This window comes from Lonchura striata, chromosome 13 (assembly GCF_046129695.1).
Source record: "Lonchura striata isolate bLonStr1 chromosome 13, bLonStr1.mat, whole genome shotgun sequence".
Classification (NCBI taxonomy): Eukaryota; Metazoa; Chordata; class Aves; order Passeriformes; family Estrildidae; genus Lonchura; species Lonchura striata.
Genome location: NC_134615.1, coordinates 17,177,242 through 17,201,089, shown reverse-complemented (window position 1 = coordinate 17,201,089; position 23,848 = coordinate 17,177,242). Strand labels below are relative to the sequence as shown.

The following is a 23,848-nucleotide window of genomic DNA, read 5'->3' as shown; positions in this document are numbered from 1 at the left end:
TTTATCATGGTCCAAAAATGGAAATGCATCAGGACTCTCTGCACACCCCTATTGTTTCAGGCTGCCTGCAGTCTCTGGAAGACAATGTCTGAGCTAGTCAGTACTGGTTTCATACACAGAAGGCATTTTGCCCCCTGAGACCGGATCTTTAGAAAGAAACACTGTGCTGTAAATAAACACGCTGCTGGAGGGCAGGATGGAGCCTGGATTTTGTGCTGGGGAGCAGCTGGAACCAGGCTGGGCCAGGCTCCTGCACACGATGGTGGCAGCTCCAAAGAGCTGGAAACGCAGCCACTGTTTCCTCTCTGCTAAAACCAGCTCCAGGTAGCCCTGAACCTGCTGTGACTTGGAGGCATCGTGCTGGCAGGAGAGAAAACACAGGAGAAACTGATCTGGGAGAAAACAGGTTTATTGGCATTTGTGAAATACTGTCTGCTTCTCCCTTTTCCCCTCAAAGTGACATTTTAAGCCTCAGGCAAGGAGGTAGGAGGGCAGGTCTGGCACAGACCCCACTTCTCCCACTGAATTCCTCTTTCAGGCACAACCTTGTCCTTTTCTGTGATGGTTTCTGGCCACCCAGAAAGAACAGGGTTGCTCCTAAACATGAGGCTGGGCTCTTAGCTGGCTGTTCACTGTCGTGGTGCCTGTGCTGAGCAGGAGCCCTGGTGACCCCTGAGCCTGTCCTGTGTCCACTGCTCCACTCCTGGGGCTGGCAGAGGGAGTGCCTTGTGCAGGCTAAAAACTTGGTGCCTTAAAGCTCCTATGCCTTCCACAGCTCACACTGAAGGAGAAAAAAGTATTCCAGCTGGCCAGGGGAATTTGGGATTTGCTTATTTGCCTGTCATTTTCCAAAGCATGAGCAGAGCCCATAGCAAAGAGCTCTGATCAAATACGGGCGGTTTATTTAACCAGCAGCCTCAGAGAGAGGTTTTCAGCCTTATTACCATATCTCCACATCAAAAATATCTCTATAGATATCCTGGACACCTGAAGATGTGTCCACCAAGGGCTGGGTGAGGTTGCTAATGGCACGTTGGGGACAGCCCCCAGTGGTACCAGCCTCGAAGGGAGCTCCTTGGGGTGAGTGGGTGATGGGTCAGTGTGACCCTGGCCAGCCCTTCATGTCTGGGCCGTGCATTTGGGGTCTCCTTGTTTTCCTTCTTTAACCATCTTTCTCCCACGGGAAGCAGAATCTGCAGGACATGGTCCAGGCCTGAATGATTCCAGCACCAGGAGCACCCACTGGGCATGAAAAACCCTGCTTACACCCAAACAGCACAAAACCCAGTAGTTTTGCTTAAAAGCGATGAGTGTTGATCCAACAAAGTTATATCTTTCCTTGGATCTGAGTGCATAACATGGAAAATAATTTTCTAGATGTAGTTTTTTTTTTTTTTTTTTTCCTCCAAACAGCGAAGCAAAAGCAGCAAGCAGCCAGAGAGAAGTTTTGGGGTGGATTTTTTTTTCCTGTTTAACCAGGAGCGGATGATGCTCGTTGCGGGAGGGGGGGCCGAGCCCGGCCGCGCCCGCCGCCCGCCCCTCGGCATCGCCGTGCGGGCGGTGGGCGGTGATGGCGAGGGGCGGGCGCGGCCGTGCGGAGCTTCTGAGCCCGCAGCCCCGCGGGAGCTGCTCGGCCCGGCCCGGCCCGGCGGTGAGTACCGGCAGGATGCCCCGGGGATAACGGAGCGGGGCTCTGGGCGCGATCCGCCGTGCCCCGGGCGGGCGGTGGGATTCCGGAGAGGAACAGGGAGGGTGGCGCCGGCCGGGACTGCCTAACCCCGCTGTCAGCGGGACGGGGAGCTGCAGGGAAGTGTCCTCCCCGCGGCTCGTCCCGAGGTGTGCGCTGCCGCTTCTGCCCTCTATGCGTTCGGACAGACCCTCCATGCCCTGGGACAGACCCTCTGTGCTCCTGGGCAGACCCTCCCTCCTCCCAGACAGACCTTTGGTTCCGTGACCACCCCTCAGGACGGTCCCGCTGTCACTCTGCGCTGCCCTTCCCCACTCGGGTCCCTTCACTCGTGCCCGCTGTGGAAGTTGTTCTGCCTCTCTCTGTGTGTCTGTATCCACTTCTGAAGATGTCAGCTGGGCATGCGGCCCCCAGGGCTTGGTGGCTTCACTCCCCAAGCCTGGGGGTATTCGTAGGGTTTTTTCTGGGCAGCTGCTGCAAGCCCCTCTCTTTATCCTCTGGCATTGAGTCACGGGGGGAATCTGGCGAGTTGGAGGCTCAGGAATCGCAGAGCTGCTTCTTCAGAAGCTTTTTGCAGCCCAATGCTGCTCCAGCTGGCGATGATCTCCTTCATGCCATGCGTTTTGGGGGCACTGGGAAGGTTTATGCTCACGGATGTGCTGCCTCTCTCTCCTCTGTGCCCAGCAAGACTCTTTGTTCTCTGAGGAAGAGGTGAGTGGAGCATTTCACTCAGCAGTGTGAGGGTGCTTGGAGGATGGCAGGCAGGGAGGTGTTTTCCTGTCAGCTCTGCCAGCCTGAGGACCTGATGCAATAAGTCTTTGTGTGAGTAACCCTAATATAGACAAAGTGGTTGGACCAAAGCCAGCAGGGCTGGAGGACTTGGTGGGCAAACACACCCTTTGGAGCTGGTCACCGCAAGGAGGGTGGAACAGGAAATAGAGGTGAGTAGAGAGCTGAGCCTCGGTGGCAGAAACATCTCTGAAGGGCTGGGTCCTCGCTGCTGACTCCCCAGAGTGTGAGCTGCTTTGTGGAAAGGAATTGGGAGGGTCCTCAGGAACCTCGAGGACCAGGTTTGAACCTCCTGGCAACACACCTGAACCTCGCTGGAAAAGCTGGAGCTGTGAGCACAGCCCAGGTGTGCTTGGATCTGATCCTGCTCCCCCGTCACCTGCATCAGCCTCCTCCAGCCAGCCCAGGTACTGGGGCCTATGATACCACTGTGCTTCTCTGGAGTCGGAAAATTATTTATTATCAGCCAGAAATAGCCTTCCACCGAAGACACTGGGGGCAGGGAATGGAGAGATGGGAGGAGGAAGGCTGGGAACAAAAGCTCGGGGCATGTGGAGTTGTTTTGAAGAAGGCAGTCAGTGGAGGATGTTTTCCTGTGGCTGTGTTGGAGAAATGCTGCATTTGCTTTGGTTACAGCTGTGTGATAGCCTGGGACATATGTTTTCTGGTGATGTATGTTTTATTTCCCCTGCTATTGCTGCTGGAGCATCCTGACTGGGATAAAGTGGAGGAAAGAAGTGAGGGCATTTAGTGAGGCTTCCAAGTGTCCCCAAATTTCATCTTCCTGTGGTGTAGGCAGCCCCTAGCCCCTGCCTGGGGTAGACACCCAGTCCTGGAGCTGCTCCCTAAGAGCCAGCGCTCTGGATTTGGTTGCTCATCCCCAACCCCAAGGGGATGGAATTTGCCAGCAGCCTGCCTCTGTTGGCACTTCTGGCATGTGCCCTGCTGTTCCCAGGACCTGCTTGGTCAGGAACACAGTTTGTATCTCTTGCAGGGGCTGCAGGCACTGCCCTGGTTCAGTGTGAGGATGGGCAGGGTCAACACTTTTCCCTCCCTGCTGTCCTGTGAGCTCCAGCTGAAGGGACCTGAGATCCTCAGGATCAACATGTTGTGTCCTGGGGACATCCTTGCTCCAGGGCCTGTGCTGGGGGACAGCAAGGGATTTATGCTGGCTGCTGACAAGCTGTTGTGAAGCCGTTGCTTATCAGGGTTAGACAACTCCAGTGCGTGGCCAGTCTGTGCTGTACAAGGGGCCCTGGACCCCAGCAAATGGGATTTTTCAATGTGGAAAATCCTTTTTGGATTCAGCTGCTGGAGCTGAGTGTGGATGAAGATGCTCTTTGCCCTAGAGGGATATATCAGCTGCACAGCCCTTGGCAGTCCTTGATTCTGCTCCTCTTCCAGCAATCCCCCTCCCTCACCCCAAAGCATCGGGATTCTGTGGTGCTGGGGCAGCCGTGGCTACCCCACGATTTACCAGTCTGCCCAGTTGTGTACTGGAATTGCAGCAACTTTGTTTGCCTTTCAGCAGTCTCAGTGTGGTGTGCGAAGAGTCTGGGAGGAACAGCTCCTGCTCCTGTTACACTTGGTGGGAAGAGTTTCCCACTGACTTCAGTGGAAAGCCCTGCCTGGCGGGAGCTGGCCGGAGCCGCTCGCGCCGCCGTAAATCAGGGCTTGTTCTCCAGGAGCCCTCGGTGTGCTGGGAACGTAATTCCAGGTTAATTGATGAAAAAGCAACGCTTGCAGCCTCCTGTCCGGGTTCAGGGCTGCCAGCTCTCATAAGGAACTCTTTATGTGAGAACCTTGGCTGGTGTTCAGAGGCAGGGTGGGGGGATAGAAGGAAAGGTACATTTTCTGGTGCAATGGAGTTGCCTGGCATTTGAAATAGTGCTCCTGGCAGGATGCAAAACCCACAAAACAGTGTGAAAAAAAAGAGAATTGGACACTTCCCCACCCTTTCTGCCCCTGAAGTCCTACAGTTTGTCTTTTAAACCTCTGTAAAATATTTGTTGAAGGACCTGAGTCATCACTTTTTGCTGCTTTGGCTCAGTTTCCTGGCTGCTGGCTTTACTTGTTTGGATCATAGGAGCAGGGGAAAAACTAATTCCCAGGAACTCGGGTGAGTTTGAAGATCATAACATCGTTAAAATGCCAGAAAAACAAACGAGTGTAGAATTCAGCAAGAAGGGCTCCGATTTTATTTGTCTGCTGCTTTTGCTAAGGCCTTGTATTTGGGAGCTGTCATATTTTCTGCCTGTAGCCAGCAGGAAAAATCTTGTGTCTAAAATAGTCGCCTTCCTCCCAGCCCTGGATTTTCCATCATCACGTGATTCCAGAAGCTGAGGATTTAGGAAGAAACATCAGCTGTCATGAGGCTGATTTTAAAAATGATACAAGCTGGGAATACAAGTTTTGCTATTAAACAAGGTCCAGTGCTGTGCAACCGTTTAAACCCAGTCTGATATTCCCTCAAGCGGTGTCTAAAGCTGTTGAGAAGGGGTCGAGAATTAGTCAGACGTCATTCTCACAAACTACAGCATTTCTGTGTCGCTGGCACACAATTCTGTCTCAGGGTGAAGCTTCACACATCAAGTGGCAGCATCTCTCTGCTGCAAAGCAGGCCAAAAAAATTAAAATTCTGTGGGAAAATGTTGGATCTTGGTGATGCAAATCCCGTCTGTGAAGGGGAAGGGATGGGGGGCTCTGAGTGGCGGGATGGAAGGGAGGGGGAAAGGTGGCTGCAGCCATGGGGACATCAGTGCTCTGCATGATTTGGTGCTGGTGTCCCAGTGCAAACGAGCATTGCACATAAATACCCATTAATTAGTATTTATTTATCTTATCAGCTCTGAAGCACTGGTTGCTTTAGGGATGAAATAGTGCATGGGATGGAGGGACCTGCACAGCTGCCGGCTGCTGGGGCTGTTCTGGCTGACATGAGGTTAGGCTGACACGCAGTGAGATCCAAAAGCAGTCAAAGATATTTCTGATCACATAACTGATGATTTTTTTTCTTCCTCTCTCACATGTGATAGATGGTGTTGGCTGGGAATCGGAATCCAATTAAGATTCAGAAAGCCAGCATTTTTGTTTTCAATAGCACAGGAAAGTGGTTAATAAGTTAAACAGCCTGTTACGTACAATGGTGTATAGTTAGGATATAGGAGGTTCCCTCTGCACCTGCAAGGGAGCCCTGATGGCTGTGTGTCCTTTGCAGCCCTCCCCACAGCCCTGATCCTTTACATTCCATAGGGCCTGGCTTTAATTAAGTCCACTTTTTCCTCCAAATCCAGTTTTGAAACAGATCTATCCCTCCTCCTTGTGACAGTGTGCCCAGCTTTCATATGGCTGCTGTAGGATGGGGCAGGGAATTTTTAATACTGGAAGCTAAAATATGCCCCAGATCCTGAGAGAGGCTTGTCCTCCCTTGCTGCATCTCCTGGTTTGCTTGTTCGTCCCACCTGGAGCAGGTGTCTGACATGAGCATCGCTGCCCTGAGGAGGCAGGAGATTTGTGTTTGGCGTTTCCCTGGTTCGGACAGAGGCTCCCACGGGTGCTGCCCGTGGCTGCTCCCGCAGGACTGAGCCTCACCCGTGGAAAGGGCAGCGTGGATTTCTGCCTGGGAACGCAGCGGGTGCAGAGCCGGCACACCAACCTTTCCCTTGGCTCCGCCTTGGAGGGCGGCTGTGTGCAGGCTTTGATGCGAACGCCACGATTCACGGCGACATCACGATGTTTTCTGCCCTGAATCACAGATTTCCCTAAATTGAGCCCCAGAGGAAACTCGTAGTCAAGCGAAAACGTGCAACCCTTGTGAGCCGAATACGTGCGCGCCCCTGGAGCCGGGAATGGGGTCTGCCTGCGCGGCTCGGCCATGGCGGTGTGTCCCGAGCAGGAGGAGCTCCTCGCCATCCCCTCGCCCTGCTCCTCATCTGCCCTTTCTCCGTGAGAGCAGCGAGCCTGGAGGGCACAGGCGGCTCTGTGAGCGGGGCACGGGTCTGCGGCCGCGGCGAGCCGGACCCGCACCTGGCCTGCGGCAGAACCCCTCCCATTCCTTTTTCCCGTGGTGTTTTTTTTTGCTCGTTGTTGTTGTTGCTGTTTTTCCGCTTTGTGACTTTGTGAGCACGCCCCCGGCCCGGCAGCTCCTCCCGGCCCGTGTCTCCGGCGGCGCTGCCCTGTCCCCGCCTCGCCGCGGGGTGTGCAGGAGCGGCTTTTGCTTTCGTTTGCCAGCCTGGAGCCCTCGGCTCTGCCGCGGCGCTGAGCAGTGCGGAAACACCGCAGTCCTCCTGATTTCCCATCGGTAAGGTACTTTGGGGGACATTTTCAGACTTCATCTGTAGAGGACTGGAGAACAAATTTGCTCTTTGGTCCCCAGTGCCAGGGCAGGCTCTGCCCGAAGCTGCTTCCATGCCACAAGCACATAAAGGTGTTTGGTTTTCCTCTCATCCCTGGCTTGCTGCGATCTCCAGTTTTGGTGTCTCTGCCAGGGGGGTGCGAGCCCCTCGGTGAGGACCTGGGTCCATGCTCTGGTGGCCCAGGCAGCGGCTGTGTCCTGCTGTTGCAGAGGGACCGGCTTTCACCCCGCAGGGATGCTGGCACTGAGCTTTTGCCTCTCCCGGTGCCCCCCAGCAGCTCAGCTCAGCTCCAGGATGGCTGCTTGGAACACAGCAGCCCCAGGTCCTTCCAGTTCCTGCTCAGATGGAGGAAGCAGCCAGGGTGGCAAGTTTGGTGGTCACAGGGGGACGTGGTCAGGGCTGTGAGGTGGTACGGGGAGCAGGGATACGGGGCAGGAGTCACTCCCACCCTGCCACCCTTTAGTGTGAGCCAGGCTCTTCACTAATGCCGCTGCCTCCTGGGCTCCAGCAGCTGCTGTGCCACGTGTGGGGATGGCAGAGAGGCTGCTGGAGGTGGTGGGTCCGTGCCTGACATCAGCAGTGGCTGTCTCTGCTCTGTCCTGGAGCTGCTGTCCCTCTGTGCTTTGAAGTTGCTTTTCAGGTGATGATATTTTCAATATAACATGAGCCACTTTGAGGCTGTCCAGCTCCGGTTCCACAGGGTTTGCCTCAGAGTTTTCCTGTGATTTGTGATTCCAAGGTTACCTCAGGTGACTCCTCAGGGCTCTGCTGATCCTCAGCCCCTGGAGAAGCTTTGCTGGGTGCTGCCCATGTGCTGGTTGGTGCAGCCCCTTGGGGATTCAGTGCTGCCCTCACTGGCACCAAACCTGGTGGGTGAGAGCTTTTCTGGGGACAGCAGCGGCCTGAGAGGAGCTGTGGGTGGGGATGGCCCAAGCGTGAAATGCAGAAGCAGTCACTGTCACACCAGTGGCCACCAACCCTCGAGAGGGAATTTTGCAGTGCTGCTGTGAGAAGCTCAGCTGTCAGCACGAGCAGCATTGTCTATTGCAGCCCATTAGGACAGTTTCCATCAGGAAGGGTTCATTGGAGATACCACTTTATTAGGTTGTCCTGAAACACTCTGTCCTTCTGTATCAGGCACCAAAGTATCTCAGCACAGTCCTCTTGGCTTCCAGCAGGCAGGACTGTGGGACTTGTGCATCAGGCTGGAAACCAGAGCCCTGCCTGGGCATCTCTGTCTGCTGGGTCTACCCCAAATCTCTGTGAATTTGGGAGAATTTGAGCTCAGTCCCAGCCGTGCTGCCTGTGCTGGGATGCTCAGAGGCAGTTTTCAGCCTTCCCCTGCCCAGTGGGAGAGGTGAAGGTCCTCTGACAGTAGCAGGTACCCAAGGAGCATCTACAGGGGTGTACCAAGCATCCCCTTTCTGCCTCCCAGCCTGCTCACCTGTGGCAGAGGCATTTGCTGGGGGACCAGCAGCAAGGTGCTGTGTACATGACCAATTGCACCCATGTGCAGAAGGTACCGAGGCTGCTAAAAGGACCAGGTGCAAGCTGTGAATCCACTGAACTGCCTGGGGGGAGCTGAGAGGCAAACGTTTTTTCTTTGCAAAAGAATTCTGGAGATGACTCTGTCAGCAGGAGAGGGGAAAGTGAGCACTGTTAGTTGTGGTGGTGTGGGGAGCTGCCTCTGGTGTCCACTGCACTGCACCCAGCTTTTCCTGCTGTCTCCAGCTCCACGTGTCCTATTTCATCTTTTCTGCTGCTCTGGGCAAGCAGTTGCTGTATTCTCACACTCCTCTCCTGCTTCAATCTTCTGACAACCTGTTTTCACCTGCCCCTAATCCTCCCTCAGGTACTGCTGCTCTCCCTCTGTGTCTCCACTGCCTGTGAGCTCAGATATGTGATTTATAACAACCCCAGTTTACCTGTTTGATATTCTTCTCTCATTTTTGCCTTCCTGAAATGAATTTTGCTTCCACAATTGCAATAGGCTGTAGTAGGATAGCCTTAGTGGGGAATCAGTCACAGGTGACTTTTGTGGGCTCTTACAGAAATTGTGGATCATCCCAAAGAAGGATCTCCTGTTCCCTGGGATGGACACAGCAGAATTTTGCATGGTATCACTGCTGGGTGTTGGTACTTCTGTGTCTGTTTCAAATATGCCTGGTATTGGCCATGAAAATAAATTATTTCTTTAATGAGAGGAGATCACTGAATTCAGGGCACTATTAAGATTGAGCCCCTCCCCCACATATGTTTTATCTAAAGCACAGCTTTATTTTTTCCCCTCTGTTTTTTATTGTTAATAAAATAAATTATAAATGATTCTGTTAATAAAACAGAACTTTAGCATGGCCCGAGGAACTGCTGCTCATGGGGCTGCTCTTCTGCAGAGGGGAGGGGATCTCTTCAGTCACGAGTTACTTTGCAAAAGAGATATCTCCTTCCCCTCTTTCCCTTTCAGATAAGGGAGGAAGTAAAGCACCCAGGTTTTTCTCCTGACCCTTTTACACTTTGTAAAAGTGATTTTGCTATCTGCTGTAGAGATTGGTGTGCCATGGGATGAGACTCTGTTCTGGGACTGCTAAATATTTGGGGCAGCTCCAGGGCTTGTGTGTGCCAGCAAAACCCTTCTCTGTGGGTTGTTGTGGACATGAAACAGCTTGGAGGTGACCAGGCCATGGAGAAGAAAGCTGTAAGCACAAAGATGTTCAGTTCAGAAGGTCCTGGAAGCTGGAGCCCAAAAGGGATTTGGTGACCATGTCCCTGTATTCTGGCCCTGCTCTTGTGACACCTCTTGATAACAGAGGGGATCGTGGGGCAGCCAAACCTCTAGGCTTGTCCCTGAGCCCCCTCATTGGTAACCTGGCCATGTTTCCTTGGGAGAACACGTGTGTGTCTGCGTGCTCGGCACGGCGCCGGCAGCTGGGATGGAACATCAGGAGAAGATTTGGCTGCGGATGCTGAGCGAGTCACAGGACTTTGTTCAGGGCAGCAAATGTGGGGACAGGAGAACAAAAACGGGAGGAGAGACTGGAATACAGATGATGGCACGCCGACTCTTTCGGTGCCAGCTCAAATACCCCCTGAATTTAAAGTTTTTGTGGGGTGTTAGAACGGTGCTGGCTCGCTGATGGTGCCTCAGGTGTGAAGCCTCTGAGCTGATGCTGAGGCAGCAGGGGCTGAACCCACACCCGGCCCTGTGGAAGCTGCTGGATCCATGCTGGTGTAGCAAGAGGAAGGTGCTGGATCTGTGCCAGTGCATTGGCAGGAGAGGTGGCTTTCCAGTGTTTGCTCTGGCTGGTGCTGGCCATCTCCTCATCCCAGTGCCTGTCCTGACTGTTCACACCCTGGGGAGTCAGGCAGGCTGAGCTCAGGGGCTGGAGTATGGGTGATGTGCTGTGCACCAAGAGGATGTTTTAGTGTCTGCCAGCCCTGGGAAAAAAGGTTTTTCCACTGAGTCACTTGCTGCCTCTGCTTTTTATGAGACAGCGCTGAGATCTGGGAGAAGGGGAGATGGAAAAACCCAGCCCAGATCTCCCTACTCTGACAGGACCAGGTCCATGCCAGCACAGCTGCCCCATGTTTGCTTTTCCGAGGGAGTAGTAGACAGACAGCAGCATAAATAGAACAGGCTTGGCTATTTTAGGACATTGATTACGTGATCAGTGCATTAAAGAAAAATAATTAAGTAAAATCTTCACTTTAGCTGCAGCTGGCAACATGGGCTTGAGTGGAGCAGAGGCAGGGATGGGCACCTTGGAGCTGCTCCCCCAGCCATGGTGGATGAACCATGAGGACTTTTACTTCTCCATGTGTTCCTCCTTGAAGCTGCAGTAGATGGAAGGTTTCCCACATGTGCCACCGTTCTGGTGTGGCACTGCCACCGTTCTGGCGTGCTGCTGTGCACGGGGGGTGATGGCACGAGACAGGCTTGTTTTAGGCAAGAGGGAGCCATGCTTGGGAAAGGGATGTGGGTGCTGTTTTGGTGATGTTCATGAGTGTCTGCAGCCAGGGATCGAGTTTTCCTTCTTCTGGAGAAGTTTGGGTTCTTAGGGAGCTGGGATGGTTGTGCAACCTTTCCCTGGGCAGCAGTCTGGGGTGAAGAGCTTGTGTTTACTGGTGGGGGTTAAAACCAGGCTTGTTTCTGGTGACTTAGTGCCAAGCAGAGATCTTGGCAGGCAGGAGAAGAAGGCTCCTTGGGAGCTGGAGCTGTTTTCTGCTCAGAATTCATTGCAGCAGGGCTGAGCACTTGGGACAGCTGGTGGTGAGCCTGGAGCTCCTTCTCCCACAGGCCTGCTGGGATCACCTATCCCTGCCCTCCATCCCCATCCCAGTTTGGAAGCTGAGCTGCAAGGGAAAAGGGCAGCAGCCCAGCTCCTGGCAGCACAAGGGCTTGTAAATACTCATACCCAGGCAAAACAAATAGATAATATTAATTGGGGCTTCAATGCCAAATAGAAGCAGATGGTTTATCAAGGTGGAGGAAGGCAATGTTCAAGGGTTTCAGATAAAGTGGATGAGCCAGGAGCCACTCTTGAAAAAGAAGATAAAATATATTGGAGCAGCTGCTGAGAAGAGCTCACTCTCCACTAGTAACCATAGCCACAAAGGTTTGCTAGTATAAATTAACATGAAAATTCTTTCTTTTTCCTTCTTTTTTCTGCCCTTTCTTTTCTATTGAAGACCACTGGTGATTCGTGACAAGTGAAATGCTTATTAGAAGTCAAGACTGTCCTGTGGGATGGGGTTTTGCACTAATAATGGTATAAAACACATTTATCTCTGCAAAATGGATTTGGCAGAAGACTTTTGATAAGATTTTAAATGGATTTTTAGTCAGGGCCCTGTAAATGGTGCTCCAGGTCATGCAGTGCTTGTCACATGTGCCTTCACTGCTCTGAAACAACTATTGCCACTTTTTAACTGCTGCCAGAGCCACTGTTCTCTGCCGGACTGGGGAGATGGGTGGAGATGGGGCTGGTTGAGGACTGGAGCTGCCCTGCATCACACTCGTGCTCACAGTCTCACCCCTTTCCCTATGACGATTTGCAGAGCAGAGCTCAAGTTTGCCCCTCTTAACTTCGGTCCGTGGTCTGGTGCCTGGGGACAGCCAGGCAGCAATCAGGTTTGTGCTGAAAGATGGTGTGGAAATGTGTCTTCTCAGTACCAACAAAAGCCCAGCATGCTGGAAGAGGCTGGGGAGTTCCCTCTCCCTTGAGGGGGTAAGATGTTAGCTTTCCTTGAAAATCTGTTATTTACGGAGCAAACTCACAGCAGGTCATGGGTGCTCTGCTGGGCTTCCACTCGGGACATCTGGGAGACGGAGCCAGGGGAGCCTCATGGTTTAGATCACGTGTGGAACTCGGAGCAAGAGGCTCTGCCTGTGGCCACGCTGTGTGTTCCAGCTCAGCAGTGCTGCCAGCACGTTTGCTGCCTCCCAGCACTGAGGCTTCTCCCCGTGCTGTCCCACAGAGTGCCCGGAGCTGCTGCCACCGCGGCCCATGGCGTACACCATGACCCCCACGCCGGCGGGGCCCGTCGGCTCCCAGTACTGTGTCTGCAAAGTCGAGCTGTCCATCTGCGGCCAGAACCTTCTGGACAGGGATGTCACCTCCAAATCCGACCCTTTCTGCGTCCTCTTCATGGAAGTCAACGGGAAGTGGGTGGAGGTAAGTCCTGACCCTGTGTGGGTTTATTCCTGCTGTGCTTGGCTCGCGCTGGTGTCCCTCTGTCTGCTCTCACACCTCCCTGAGCAGGAGTGGAAGCTTTTCTGGTGCTCCTGAGGCTGTGGGTGGCACCAGTGTGTGAATTGTTCTGTGTCACAATCGGTGCTTTCTGCTTTGTGCTGGGCATTGGCTTTAACTGCAAATTCTGTTTTGTACCTGCAGCTGTAGGTGGTTGGTCTGGGAGAGAGCAGGGTAGGCAGAGTATGGATATGTGATGGATACAGGCACCTGCACTGAGTACAGCAGACAGTGAGGATTAAGGGATTTAAATCATGTAAACCAGACAAAAATGTTCCCAGTTCCTGGGAAATTAGGTGATCTCCTTCAAGTACTTGGCCAAGAAGCTGAAGCAAGTACTGGCCAAGAATCGCCAGCAGCACTTCAGGTATCCAGCAGCTGATCTCACATTCAGCAGGTAGAGTGGAGGGGAAAACCTCACTTTGCCACAGTCTGCAATTAACTTCTTTCAGCAGCCTGGATGAGGCTAATGAGCTTTCCAGCTTTGATAAGTGTCATCTCTGACCTAATTGTGCTTTTCAGGAATTTTTCTTTCTGTCAATAATGTCTCAGCCCAGCGGTTTTGATCCTGAAGCTTCCTATGCGATACAAATGTGTGGTGCTTTTAGGTTTTTGTTTTTCTTTTCTTCTGCTATTTTTAGCTTCTTTCTAATTGGCACGGTAGGCACTGGACTGAGCCTCGAGCAGCAGCTTGCTCGTGCTCTGCTGCCGTGGTGTCAGCAGAGGCAGAAAGGGCTGGCACGGGGTGTGCTTGTGCCTCTGAGCTCTTGGGGACACTGCTGGCATGGAGATCCCCCAGCACTCACACGTATCAGGGGTGCTGGGAGGGTTTGGCTCGTGGCTGGGTGCTGGGCAGAGTCAGGAGAGGTGGGATTGCCCATGAGAACCTCACTGGATGGGATGTTGGTGGACTCTTGGCAGCTGATGCTACCCCCTTGTTCTCTGTGGAGTTTGGGCACACAGATGTGCCCCTTGCCCTGAGTGGAACCTCTGCTGTCTGAAAGTCGTGGCTTTAATAACACAACTGAAGTGTGGGGGACGGATGGGAACAGAATAAGCTCATTGGAACCCATCCCACCCCACTGCCCCCATGTCCTCCACACCAGATTAGGGACAGATCCCAAGCCTTAGACTTGGTTGTGGTGGTGGGTCTCCTGCTTTGGCATGAGCCCTGGTGCTGGTTCTGAGCTGGGCAGTGGGACTGTGGCACCAGCTGATGCCAACAGGAAGATTTCTGCTCCCTATTCTTTCTAGCTGTAACATTTGTTCCCAAATACAATTATTTTGTCTCACTGAGCTTAATAGGAATTAAAAATCTTTGTGAATCAGCCTTGGAGGAGTGGGGGAGGGAGGCACGATAAACCACAGGCTGGGAAATGAAGATGGGTGATGTTTAAATGTTCTGCCCAGTGATGTCATCTCACAGAAACCATGAAAGAGCTGACCTGTGGTGCCAGGAACGGGGACAAGGGACACATGACTCAGCCCTGCAGCTGCCTCGGTGCCACTGAGTCATCCAGGCAGTCCTGCACCTTCCACATGAACTTCCCCTGGCACTTCAGACAGCATGTCCCATGCTGGAGCATGAAGCCTCCACATGCTGGGGATGCTTGGAGGTCCCCAGGCAGCTCCCTCTGAGCTCTCCAGCTGCACTCACTGAACACAGGGGCTGCTGCTGGAGATGATTTCCTTGTTTTGTGCTCGATTTGCCCAATTGTAGAATCGTGGAATGGTTCCTGTTGGAAGGGACCTTAAGGATCACCTTGTTCCTATCCCCTGGCATGGCCCTTGCTTGAAGCCACATCAACCTGGCCTTGAACATTCCCAGGGATGGGGTGGCCACAAGTTCTCTGGACAGCCTGTGCCAGGGCCTCACCACCCTCACAGGGAACAGTTTCTTCCAAATATCCAATCTAATCCTGCTCTCTGTCAGTTTGAAGCCATTTCCCCTTGCCCTGTTGCTCCATACCATTGTCTGAAGTCCCTCTCCAGCTCTCCTCTAGCCCTTTCTGGTGTTCTAAGATCTCTCCTGAGCCTTCTGTCTTCTGAACAACCCCAAGGCTCTCAGCCTCTTCTCACAGGAGAGGCACTCCATCCCTCTAATTGTCTTTGTGGCCCTTTGAGGCTCTTATCCAAACAGATTTTTTAAATTAGCCTGGCTGCCTCTTATAAACCCTTGTGCTTTTCTGCTTTTTGGTGGCAAAGGCCCTGTTCTTTCCAGGGACTGCAGATCTGAATGGGGTGGCAGGAGCTGATGGCAGCTGAGGGACGGTGTGTGAAGAGGCCTCATATGTGATGGTCACCAGCAAGGGGATTTGTGCTCACCAAACCAAAGATCAAACCTGTGCAGCTGTCACTGGGGATGTTGTTGTGCTCCACACTGGCACTAGGCAGGAGATTAAACTGTTCTATCTGGGTGTTGAAGAAAGCCCCATCACTCCCATGTTTACCTCAAGCTAGCTGGGATTTTCATTCTCTTCCTTCAGCCACTCTTCCAGGACAGAGCTGGAGATGGGGCTGAAGTTATCTCCTTCAGACTGGGGTTTAGTGTGAAAGGACTGCTTTCCCTTGGTCCCTGGCTTCCCCATTGTTCAAAGAACATGGAAGGACCTAAACTCCATCTCTGCTGCCTGTGCAGTCCCATCTCCTAGGCCTGAAGGGGGATTTGTGAATGTTGTGCTGCTGAACCCAAGCAGAGCTGTGGATGCCCTCTGCTCTGTCCAGCTCACCCCTGGGCAGATGCTTGGCTCCTTTGGTACGGGGTGGCAGCAGAGAGAGGAGGATCTGGGTGAAGCTGTGTGGCCCTGGCCAGCTCACAGCCCGCTGGTGTTGATGGGTTTGGTTCCCTGGGGTGCAGCAGGTGGCTATTCTGGGAACACAGCATTTACTTTAGTCGTTTCTTGGCAATTAAGACAGACTAAGCGAGCAATTTAAAAAAAAACCCTGCCATCGTTGGGTGTATATATAGCAAACTCACCACATTTCCACTGAGCCCCTCCAAAACCTGCCTTCTGTGCTGAATGAGTTTCTTTGGGACTAAGGTATGTGTTTGCTTGCTTTTTTTTTTTTTTTTTTTTTAAGGCTTTTTTCTGCTCTGTTCCTGGCTCAGCAGCTCTGGCAGACATCCCACCGTCCCACAGCCTGGTGCTGCCCAGGGATGCCAGCTGCTTTCCAGAGAGGTCTTGCCCTGGATCTGGGATGCACAGGCAGCTCAGCCTTGCCCAGAACTGGGTGTCCTGGCTGCAAGACAAGGTGGAATGCCAGCCAGGGTCACAGCATGGCCAGAGGATGTGCTGTCCCACAGGGAGATGGGATTGGTTTTCCAGACACCGAGGGCAGCAGCTTTTGATAAAATCACACTGGTCATATCTGTGTTTCCTTCTTTTAATATCCATGCTACCATATCCTGGGATAACAGGGTGATGTGGCAAAATGCCAGTGCTGTCATAACATCTTCCACTAGATCAGGTTGCTCAGAGCCACATCCAACCTGGCCTTGAGCACTTCCAGGGATGAGGCAACCACAGCTTCTCTGGGCAACCTGTGCCAGTGACTCACCACCCTCACAGGCAAGGATTTCTTCAGAACATCTAATCTACACCTGCCCTTTGTCAGCTTGAAGCCATTCCCCATTGTGCTGTCACCCCAGGCCTTTGTCCAAAATCCCTCTCCAGCTCTCTTGGACCCCTTTAGAAGCTGGAAGGTGCTCTGAGGTCCCCCCAGAGTTTTATCTTCTCCAGGCTGAACCGTGATATCAACATTCTACCATCTGCTGCTCTTCTGACAAAGCTCCTGCTTGCTTTGCATGCTGGAGGATTCCCCCCAGCTGTGATGGTTTCTTGTTCAGCTCTCAGGCTCTGCTGCCATGCCCTTCCTGCCCCTTTCAGCTTCATAAGGATATTTTGCATATCAGGCTCTAAACTTGCCCTTGTCTCCTGCCTTTCAGCATGTGTGGGAGGGAATATGTGTTCTGACATTAGAGTTCACACTCTGCTTGTCCACAGACTTCCAGAAGCAAATACACCAGCTTTTCTCAGCCTCAGTTTCCTCAGTTTCTAACACTTTGGCCAAAACTGTGGGAGGTTGTCTTTGTGCAAGCTCACGACAGGATCCCTGCTGGTGCTGCCACCCTTCCAGCAGTGTGAGTTACGGGGTCTGGGACCAAAATTCCATTACTGGAGGGCAGCATTCCAGGATCTCCATCGTGATTGTCCTCGGGGTGTTGTTTTTGGCTCACAGAAGGCTTTCTGATCACCTGTGCCACGCAGTGTTGTAAACCCACACTTCCACCAGCTGCCTGCCAAGATTCCTCTGCTCCTATCCCTGCTCTTGGCTGTGGGATGCTGCAGAGAGCTGTGGTGTTTCCTCTCTGACAGCAAGCTCCCCACATGCCTTGCAGGTTCTATCCTCTCTCTGTGCCTGCCCTTCCAATCCATCAGGGACATCATTGCTTCCAGTCTGCTTGCAGTAGCTCAGGGTGACAATATCTACTGAAGTTTTGTCTCTGGACCCTTCCAGCCTCTTGTTGCTACTAATGCTTGATGAAATCTATGAGAAAAAGGGACTGTGGTGATGATTTCTTACCTTTTTATCTATGGAAGGCCAATAAAGAAGAAACCGCATTGATGTTTTGGGTTGAATTCTAGACAGAAATGCTGGAGAGTTGTGTTCTGTCTCATGACACTTCTTGTTTTACTCGTCCTTGTTGCTGGCTGCAAAGACTGGAAGAAACAAGTTTGGCACTACAGCTGTGAGGGTCTGGTTGAGGATCAGAGGTGTGTGAGAGCCTCAGTTCATGGGAGAATAGGGCTTAGGAGCAAATGAAGCAATTCTGGCTTCAGTGATCCTCAAGTCCATGCTGAGCCTTGGCTGGGTGGGCACTTCCATCCTGGCTGTTGGGTGGGGGGGCTGTCCATGCACCCCATCCTCAGGGAGGCAGCTCTGCAGGATGTGCCAGTGTGTGTTTAGATGGATCCCAGCTTGTGCACCTGGGTGTCACAGCCTGTGTTTAGGGACAGCTTTGCTGAGGGCTCGGTGTGCTCATTCTGGTGGTCACCGTGGGATTTCGGGGTGGCTCTGGCTGAATTCAGTTTCAGTGACAAAGCTGTAAGATGCACTTGCCTAAATGCCTCTTTTGCTTTGCAGCTGGACAGGACAGAGACAGCCGTGAACAACCTCAACCCAGCTTTTGCCAAGAAGTTCATCATTGACTACCACTTTGAAGAAGTGCAGAAGCTCAAGTTTGCCCTGTTTGACCAGGACAAGTCGAGCACGCAGCTCTATGAGCATGACTTCCTGGGCGAGTTCTCCTGCACGCTGGGCACGGTGAGTCTGAGGTCCCTGCAGCAAAGGGACCCCAGAACATCAGACACGGGGATGTGGTGAGGTTACAGCTGCTCTTCTTACCCCATGCAAAGTTTTCTGGCTCCTTTCTGGATAGACAAATTTATCAGCTGTTGAGGTTGAGCTGTTCCACAGTAGGGGATGTCTACTTGCTCCAGTCTCAGCTAGTCATGGCGTGGGTTTCTGGTGCTGGCAAAGAGACATCAGCTGCAAGCTTCTGGCTCTGTCTTCACCATGGGTTACAGTAAGGACCCTGGTGACCAGTTTGGGATTGGGAAACCTCCAGATATTTAAAGTTAGGATGCATGTAGTCTGCCTTTTTTTTCTCTTTCTGAAAGTTTTGTCTATTGCTGTTGTGTAGCAAAACATTCCTTCTGCTTGAGAATGTTGGTGCTGGAATGTGTCTTCTGCTCTTCCTGTGGAAAAGCTTTTGGGGCACAATGAGATTTATAAGTTTTTGGAAGGTCTTTTCATTCATGAGCCCAGACCCTGTTAGAAGCTGGCAGCTACATCCTCCAAGTGTCTTTGTCCTCTGGCTCAAAAGCAGGGAATGAGGGGGATTTTTTCCATCTTTTAGCAACATCCAGCAGCTGAGGGCTGCTGGTGCCTGGCACAAATGCAGAGGCTGAGAGAAACTGCTTCTGTTGTGCTCAGTGCTGGGACTGGGGAGGAAGGAGGTGCTGTAATAGGTGGGTCAGCATGGGGAGCCAGCCCGAGGTGCTCAGGGAGGCTCATGAGCAGAATTGCTTTTTTATACAGAGTGCAGCATGGCACTACATGTGGCAGGCAGGACCAGGGACTTTACCACTGCCAGCTCAAGAGCTTGACATGTTAGAAGAGCACTGACATTTACAGAGTTTGAAGTTTAATGACTGGAATTTTGCAAGTGCTCTGTGATGACCTAATTCTGCTCCTGCAGAAGTTAAGAGAGTGCAGGCAACAGCTCTGGCCTATGTTCAGTGGTTCAGCTTAAACCCATCCTTTACTGTTCTGCTGTGCTAAAACACATCCAGCTCCAGTGTGGGACAGCTCAGCAAGGGCTGCTTGTGAAAGTCATGGGCTTGGTGGAAGCAGAGAATTCATGGACATAAGGACACAGCTGAAATCTTGCTGTTCCTGAATGTGCCTCTGCAGCAGCCCAGGGCACTGCAGGCTCATGTTGGGGAAGAACATTGTCCATATGCAGTGGGGAGGAAGGTGGAAGGGTCTGAACCATCTTCTCCTGCTTGTTGGGTCTCCCAGATGATCTCAACCCTTCTGGTGCTTGGGAAGGTGATTATGTCAGAGAAGAGCCTGGGCAGAGCCTCCTGGGCTGTGGTAGTGCTGGGCATGGGCAGAGGGTTGGCACATCTCACATCCAGGGGCTCTCTCAGAACAGCTGATGGTTTTGCCACGATGGCATCACTGTCTCTTGTGTCTTTGGGCACAGCTGGTGGGCTCAGCCTGCCAGGAAGAAGAGAGCCTGGAACTCTGTAAACTTACCCCAATATTTTCACTCTCCAAAAGAGAACTTGACCCGTGCCCAGTTTTTGCAGCAGTTCCAATGTCAGCTTCTTGGTTCAAAACAATACATCAGCTTGGAATGGAGGAATCTCTTAATTTCCCTTTTTCCCCTGAAATCCTGTTTTCTCCTCTCCCTGTGGCCAGCATGAGCTGGCAGCACAGCCCAGTCATGGAGCAGAGGTGGACTGGAGGGTGAGGAGTGAAGCAAAGTGGATGGGGGCTTGTGGGTTCAGCCACCCAACCGTGGGCTTCCTGGTGGCTGGAATTTGCTTGGTGAGTTTTTTTCCATGAGCTCTCAGAAGCAGAGAGCAGCTGGGGCAGCAACAACTGGGCAGTGAGGATCTGACTTTTCAATTCTGAGTTTGCATCGAGCTCTGTCAGATTAGCCAGGTTGCTTAGTGCAGCTAATGAGGTCTGTAGTAGGATTTAAAAGGACAGCTGGATGATTCCCAGGCCTGCAATGACCTCTGTGGCCAAGGGAAATGTAGCAGGGATCAGACTCCAGGCTGGAGGGTGTCCATGGTTTCTGCTAGCCAAGGTTGTGAGGTTTGTCCTGCCTATACCCAGTGTGGCACAAAGATCTGGTCACACTGGCTGGTGATTCCTGTGCACTGGGAGCACTGGGACTTGGCTGGCTTCTCACAGAGGTAAAGGGTTTTTGCTTTGAAATTAAAAGAATCATAGGATCACAGAATGGTTTGGGTTGAAAGGGACCTTTAAAGCTCATCCAGTCTCGAGGGGAACCCACTGATGTGGGATCAGGGCACACATAGTTCCAGCAGGTTGCTGGATCTCCATGTGGGCATCTGCACCTCATAAGGAAAAATTACAGCTTCTCCAGATCTGAAGGAGACTGAAACTCACTGAGCTGGGGAAAATCTCAAGGGTTTAATTAATTTCCCAGTTTATTCTGTCTATCCTGTTACAAACCAGAAGTGAATGAAGAACATGCCTTTGGGAGTGCTGTCCCTGCTCAGGGGGTCCAGAATAATGGGAGAGCATCCAGCTTGTAATCAGGATTCACCCATGGAAACATGTCCTGCAATCAAGGTGCTAGCAGGGGTCATGGTAGAAGTACATGAAATGGGCTTTGAGGGATTGAATGGTGATGCTGCTGGGAACAAATTGCAGTAGTTCTGTCTGTGTGAGGACCTGCTGATCCCTGGGTTCAGTGGGAAGTGATGCTTCAGCCTCCCATGCTGTCACCGTGCAGCCCGGGGCTGGGGTGTCAGTGGTGATACTCCCACTCTCACAGTCACCCCTGCACATCAGTGCCTTTCTTCTGCTCTTGCAAATGCCTAATCTGAATGAACCAACATGAGCAATGATCAGTTGCTTATGAGTCTGCTTTTGATCACTTGTACAATCATGGCTTTATTGTCTTTGGCTTCTCTAGATTGTCTCCAGCAAGAAAATAACACGGACTCTCCTTCTGGGGAACGGCAAGCCAGCTGGGAAGGGGATGATAACGGTACGTTTGCTCCTTTGTGCTCCTCTGGCCCTGAGAAGGAGGATGGGGGCAATGCAGGACACTCACAGGGGGTCCAGGAGAGTGGGGTGTATCTCTTGAATATTTTTCCCTGTACCTCTTGTTTTCCTGGCCACTTTGGTCTGTTTGGAGGACAGTTTATTTGGGACACTGATCTTGCTCAGTGTCTGTCCTGTGCTTAGCACTGTGGGTCTTCAACTTCTGCTTCAGTCTCAGAAATAAAAAATACCTCAGTCTGGAGAAGTACAAAGTAAATCTGTGCTGCTGTTGTTTGTTATCTGGCAGAAGGAGCCTGCTCAGACCTCTCTGGTGCAGCGACAGGTGATAGGGCTCATTCCTTTTGCAGGGATGGGTGATTTTGTTTGTAGGATGAGGATGTGCCATGGCAACAACTCTCATAGCAACAGCCACTGATTCTGATACGGACCCCTTCGGGCAGTGGCCTTCCTGCTGTGGATCTCTTTAGCAATGTTCTTTTTTTAAAAGAAGATACTAAATTTAGGTGTGTTTCTGTTCTACCTCAGCTGCCATCATTTCTGGATCTCTGCTGTGCAGGTTTCGTGAAATGTACAGCTGGGCTGCAAAGTTATGGAAGGAAAGGCCAGCAAGGAGTTAAACTTCTGTCAGGTTTAAAAGCACTGGGAAGGTTTAAAAGCCTGGGACCTGGTGCATCTCAGTTGCTGTTTGCTTTAGGGGAAGATATTTTTTTCTCCTAATTGCTGCAGTTAGTCTTTAAATGCAAGAGGAAAAGCCGCAGTGAGGTTCAGAAGTGGGGCCATTCCCAAGGCTCTCAACATCCCATCCAATGCTTGAGTGGGAAGAGCTGAAAAAGTTTCCAGTCAAGTTCAAAGGTTACATGCTTTAGAAAAAGGAAGGTCCTGTTCTGTCCCTAATGTGTCATTAAACAGCCAAGGGGCAGAGGCATCTGATTAATGTTGTAGAACTGATATGATTTCTTGATCTCATTTTTTTCATCCTGGCCTGGGCTGGGGGATGGCAACAGGGCTGTGTGTGGTGGGCACCTTTCCCTGCTGCCTGGTGCAGTGCTGGAGCACAGGCTTTGGACACCACTGAAGGAGGAGGCTCCAGGGAGTTTGGAGCCAAAGTCTGACCTCCTTCAGTTTTGCCCAACTATCCATTTTCCTAGCTGAGATGCCACACAGGTGAATGCAGCAGAAGAACCTTGGCTGAATAGGTTGGACTGTGTGGGGCTCCCTAAGCTTGAAGAGAGAAAATCCCAAAGCAAACCTCTGTGTTTGTAGAAGTCAATTTTAAAATCTTGCTGCACGCCTCTGCTGGACATAGTGGTAGGGATGTTGTTACTGTCTGTTCTGGCCAAGAGAAGATGCCACCAGCAACCTGTGGCAGGATGGCACAAGGACATGCCTGGCTTGTCTGCTCAGCCTGGCTTTTGCATAGCCTACAGTGAGCCCTAAAGTGCTGGATTCCAACTGGGGCTGAGGAAAGGACAAATTTCATCCTCTTCCCTACAGTTTCTCTTCCTCCTGCTGGTTTTGGCGACTGCTTACACTCACCAGGGACTAGGTGGGAGAGAAAAGTAATTCCATGGCATGGCAGTATGGAACTTTGATGGAACAGAGGGGAAAACTGGGGTTCATGTGCAGTGAATGAGTCCTCTGTGGACCAAAGAGCTGTGTCCACCGTGGGAAGGCCAGGAGGTTGTCCAGGAGCTGTGGCTCATCCCCTCACGCAGCTGCCCAGGCAGATGCAGAAGCTGCATCTCTGCCAACTCCCCAGCTCTCCTAAGTGCCCACAACCCTCTGATTGCTCATTCTGTAGAATATTGTGCCCTGGAGTTCTGCAAGTTTTTCTTGAAGCCTTGTGTAATGACACTGCAGAATTTCAGTGCAGGACAACCCCCAGCAAACAGCCGTGCCTGGGACACTGTGCACAAGGACAATGTCCATGCTGGGTTCCTGGCTGTTCTGCTGCTGGCTCCTGCCCTGGGAGATGGATGCAGCTGGGAATGCTGGGGAACAGCTCAGCCCCCCCCTTGAGAGATCAGAGAAAGGAGAGGTGGAGAGCAGATGCTTGGGCAGGAAAAAAAAAGACAAGTGATTCAGAAAATGGCTTGTAATAAAAGTGAATAAATGTGGGGTTTTGTTATAAACATTCCTTTAAAATACCAAGAGACTGATTAGACCGTATTCCAGACAAAACTGGCCCACTGGGGGTTGGCAGCCAAAGCCCTTCTGGAGCATGTGTGAATAAAGTCTCTCCAGCTGAAGTGGTCTGGGCTGTGCTCCTGCCTGCTGCAGCTCCTCAGGAGCAGCCATGGGATCTTCATCCTTGGGGCTGCCTTATCAGGTGGCCATGTGGAGACATGGCTCAACTCCTGGGTTCCACCAGCATTCCCCCTAAGGGAAATGTTCCCTAAGGATGTTTTTGCCATGCCCAGGACGTGGAGCACGAGGTGGCACATCTTGCTGGCAAGGGTTTATATGGCTTCTCCTTCCTCTTGGCTCAGTCTGGACACTTCTCCTACTTGGAGGTCATGAATGAGCCCTGGTGTAGAAAAGCCATGAGAGACCAAATCCAGCATAAAACTCAAGAAAGGGGTTGAGTTTTTTACCGGAAGCTTAATTTTTTTATGCTGAAAATGAATGTTTCCCTTGTCTTTCAGATAGCTGCTCAAGAGCTCTCAGATAACAGGGTGATTACTCTGAGCATGGCTGGCAGAAAACTGGATAAAAAGGTGAGTGGAGCTGTGTCTGGGGGATGCAATGTTAAATTTCTGCCCTTGGGATCTAAAGAAATCTCTGCTTTGGGTGTAGCAGTGGCAGAAAGTAGTCCCACTGGAGAAAACTTCAGGGTGAAACTGGGGAGATCCTCTGGCTGTGGGGTACAGTTGTGCCTCAGTTTCCCTTTTGTCACAGTATTTCTTCCTTCGTCACACATCTCGAGATGGAAAGAT

General features: G+C 51.9%; 1 protein-coding gene across 2 annotated transcripts in view; it reads left to right on the top strand.

Annotated features, from left to right (window-relative positions):
* The first annotated feature begins 1,565 nt into the window (after positions 1–1,565).
* The window catches only part of CPNE2 (copine 2), a 42,630-nt gene continuing 20,347 nt past the window's right edge, over positions 1,566–23,848 (top strand). The window contains exons 1-5 of one of the 2 annotated variants that reach the window (XM_021541175.3): positions 1,566–1,651; positions 12,307–12,503; positions 17,724–17,903; positions 20,821–20,895; positions 23,558–23,629. In XM_021541175.3, the coding sequence (XP_021396850.1) occupies positions 12,336–12,503; positions 17,724–17,903; positions 20,821–20,895; positions 23,558–23,629 (495 nt within the window). In that variant the 5' untranslated portion in view covers positions 1,566–1,651; positions 12,307–12,335. Of the gene's footprint in view, positions 1,652–6,629; positions 6,777–12,306; positions 12,504–17,723; positions 17,904–20,820; positions 20,896–23,557; positions 23,630–23,848 lie in introns of those variants that run through there. The other variant, XM_021541176.3, reaches the window with a different exon arrangement.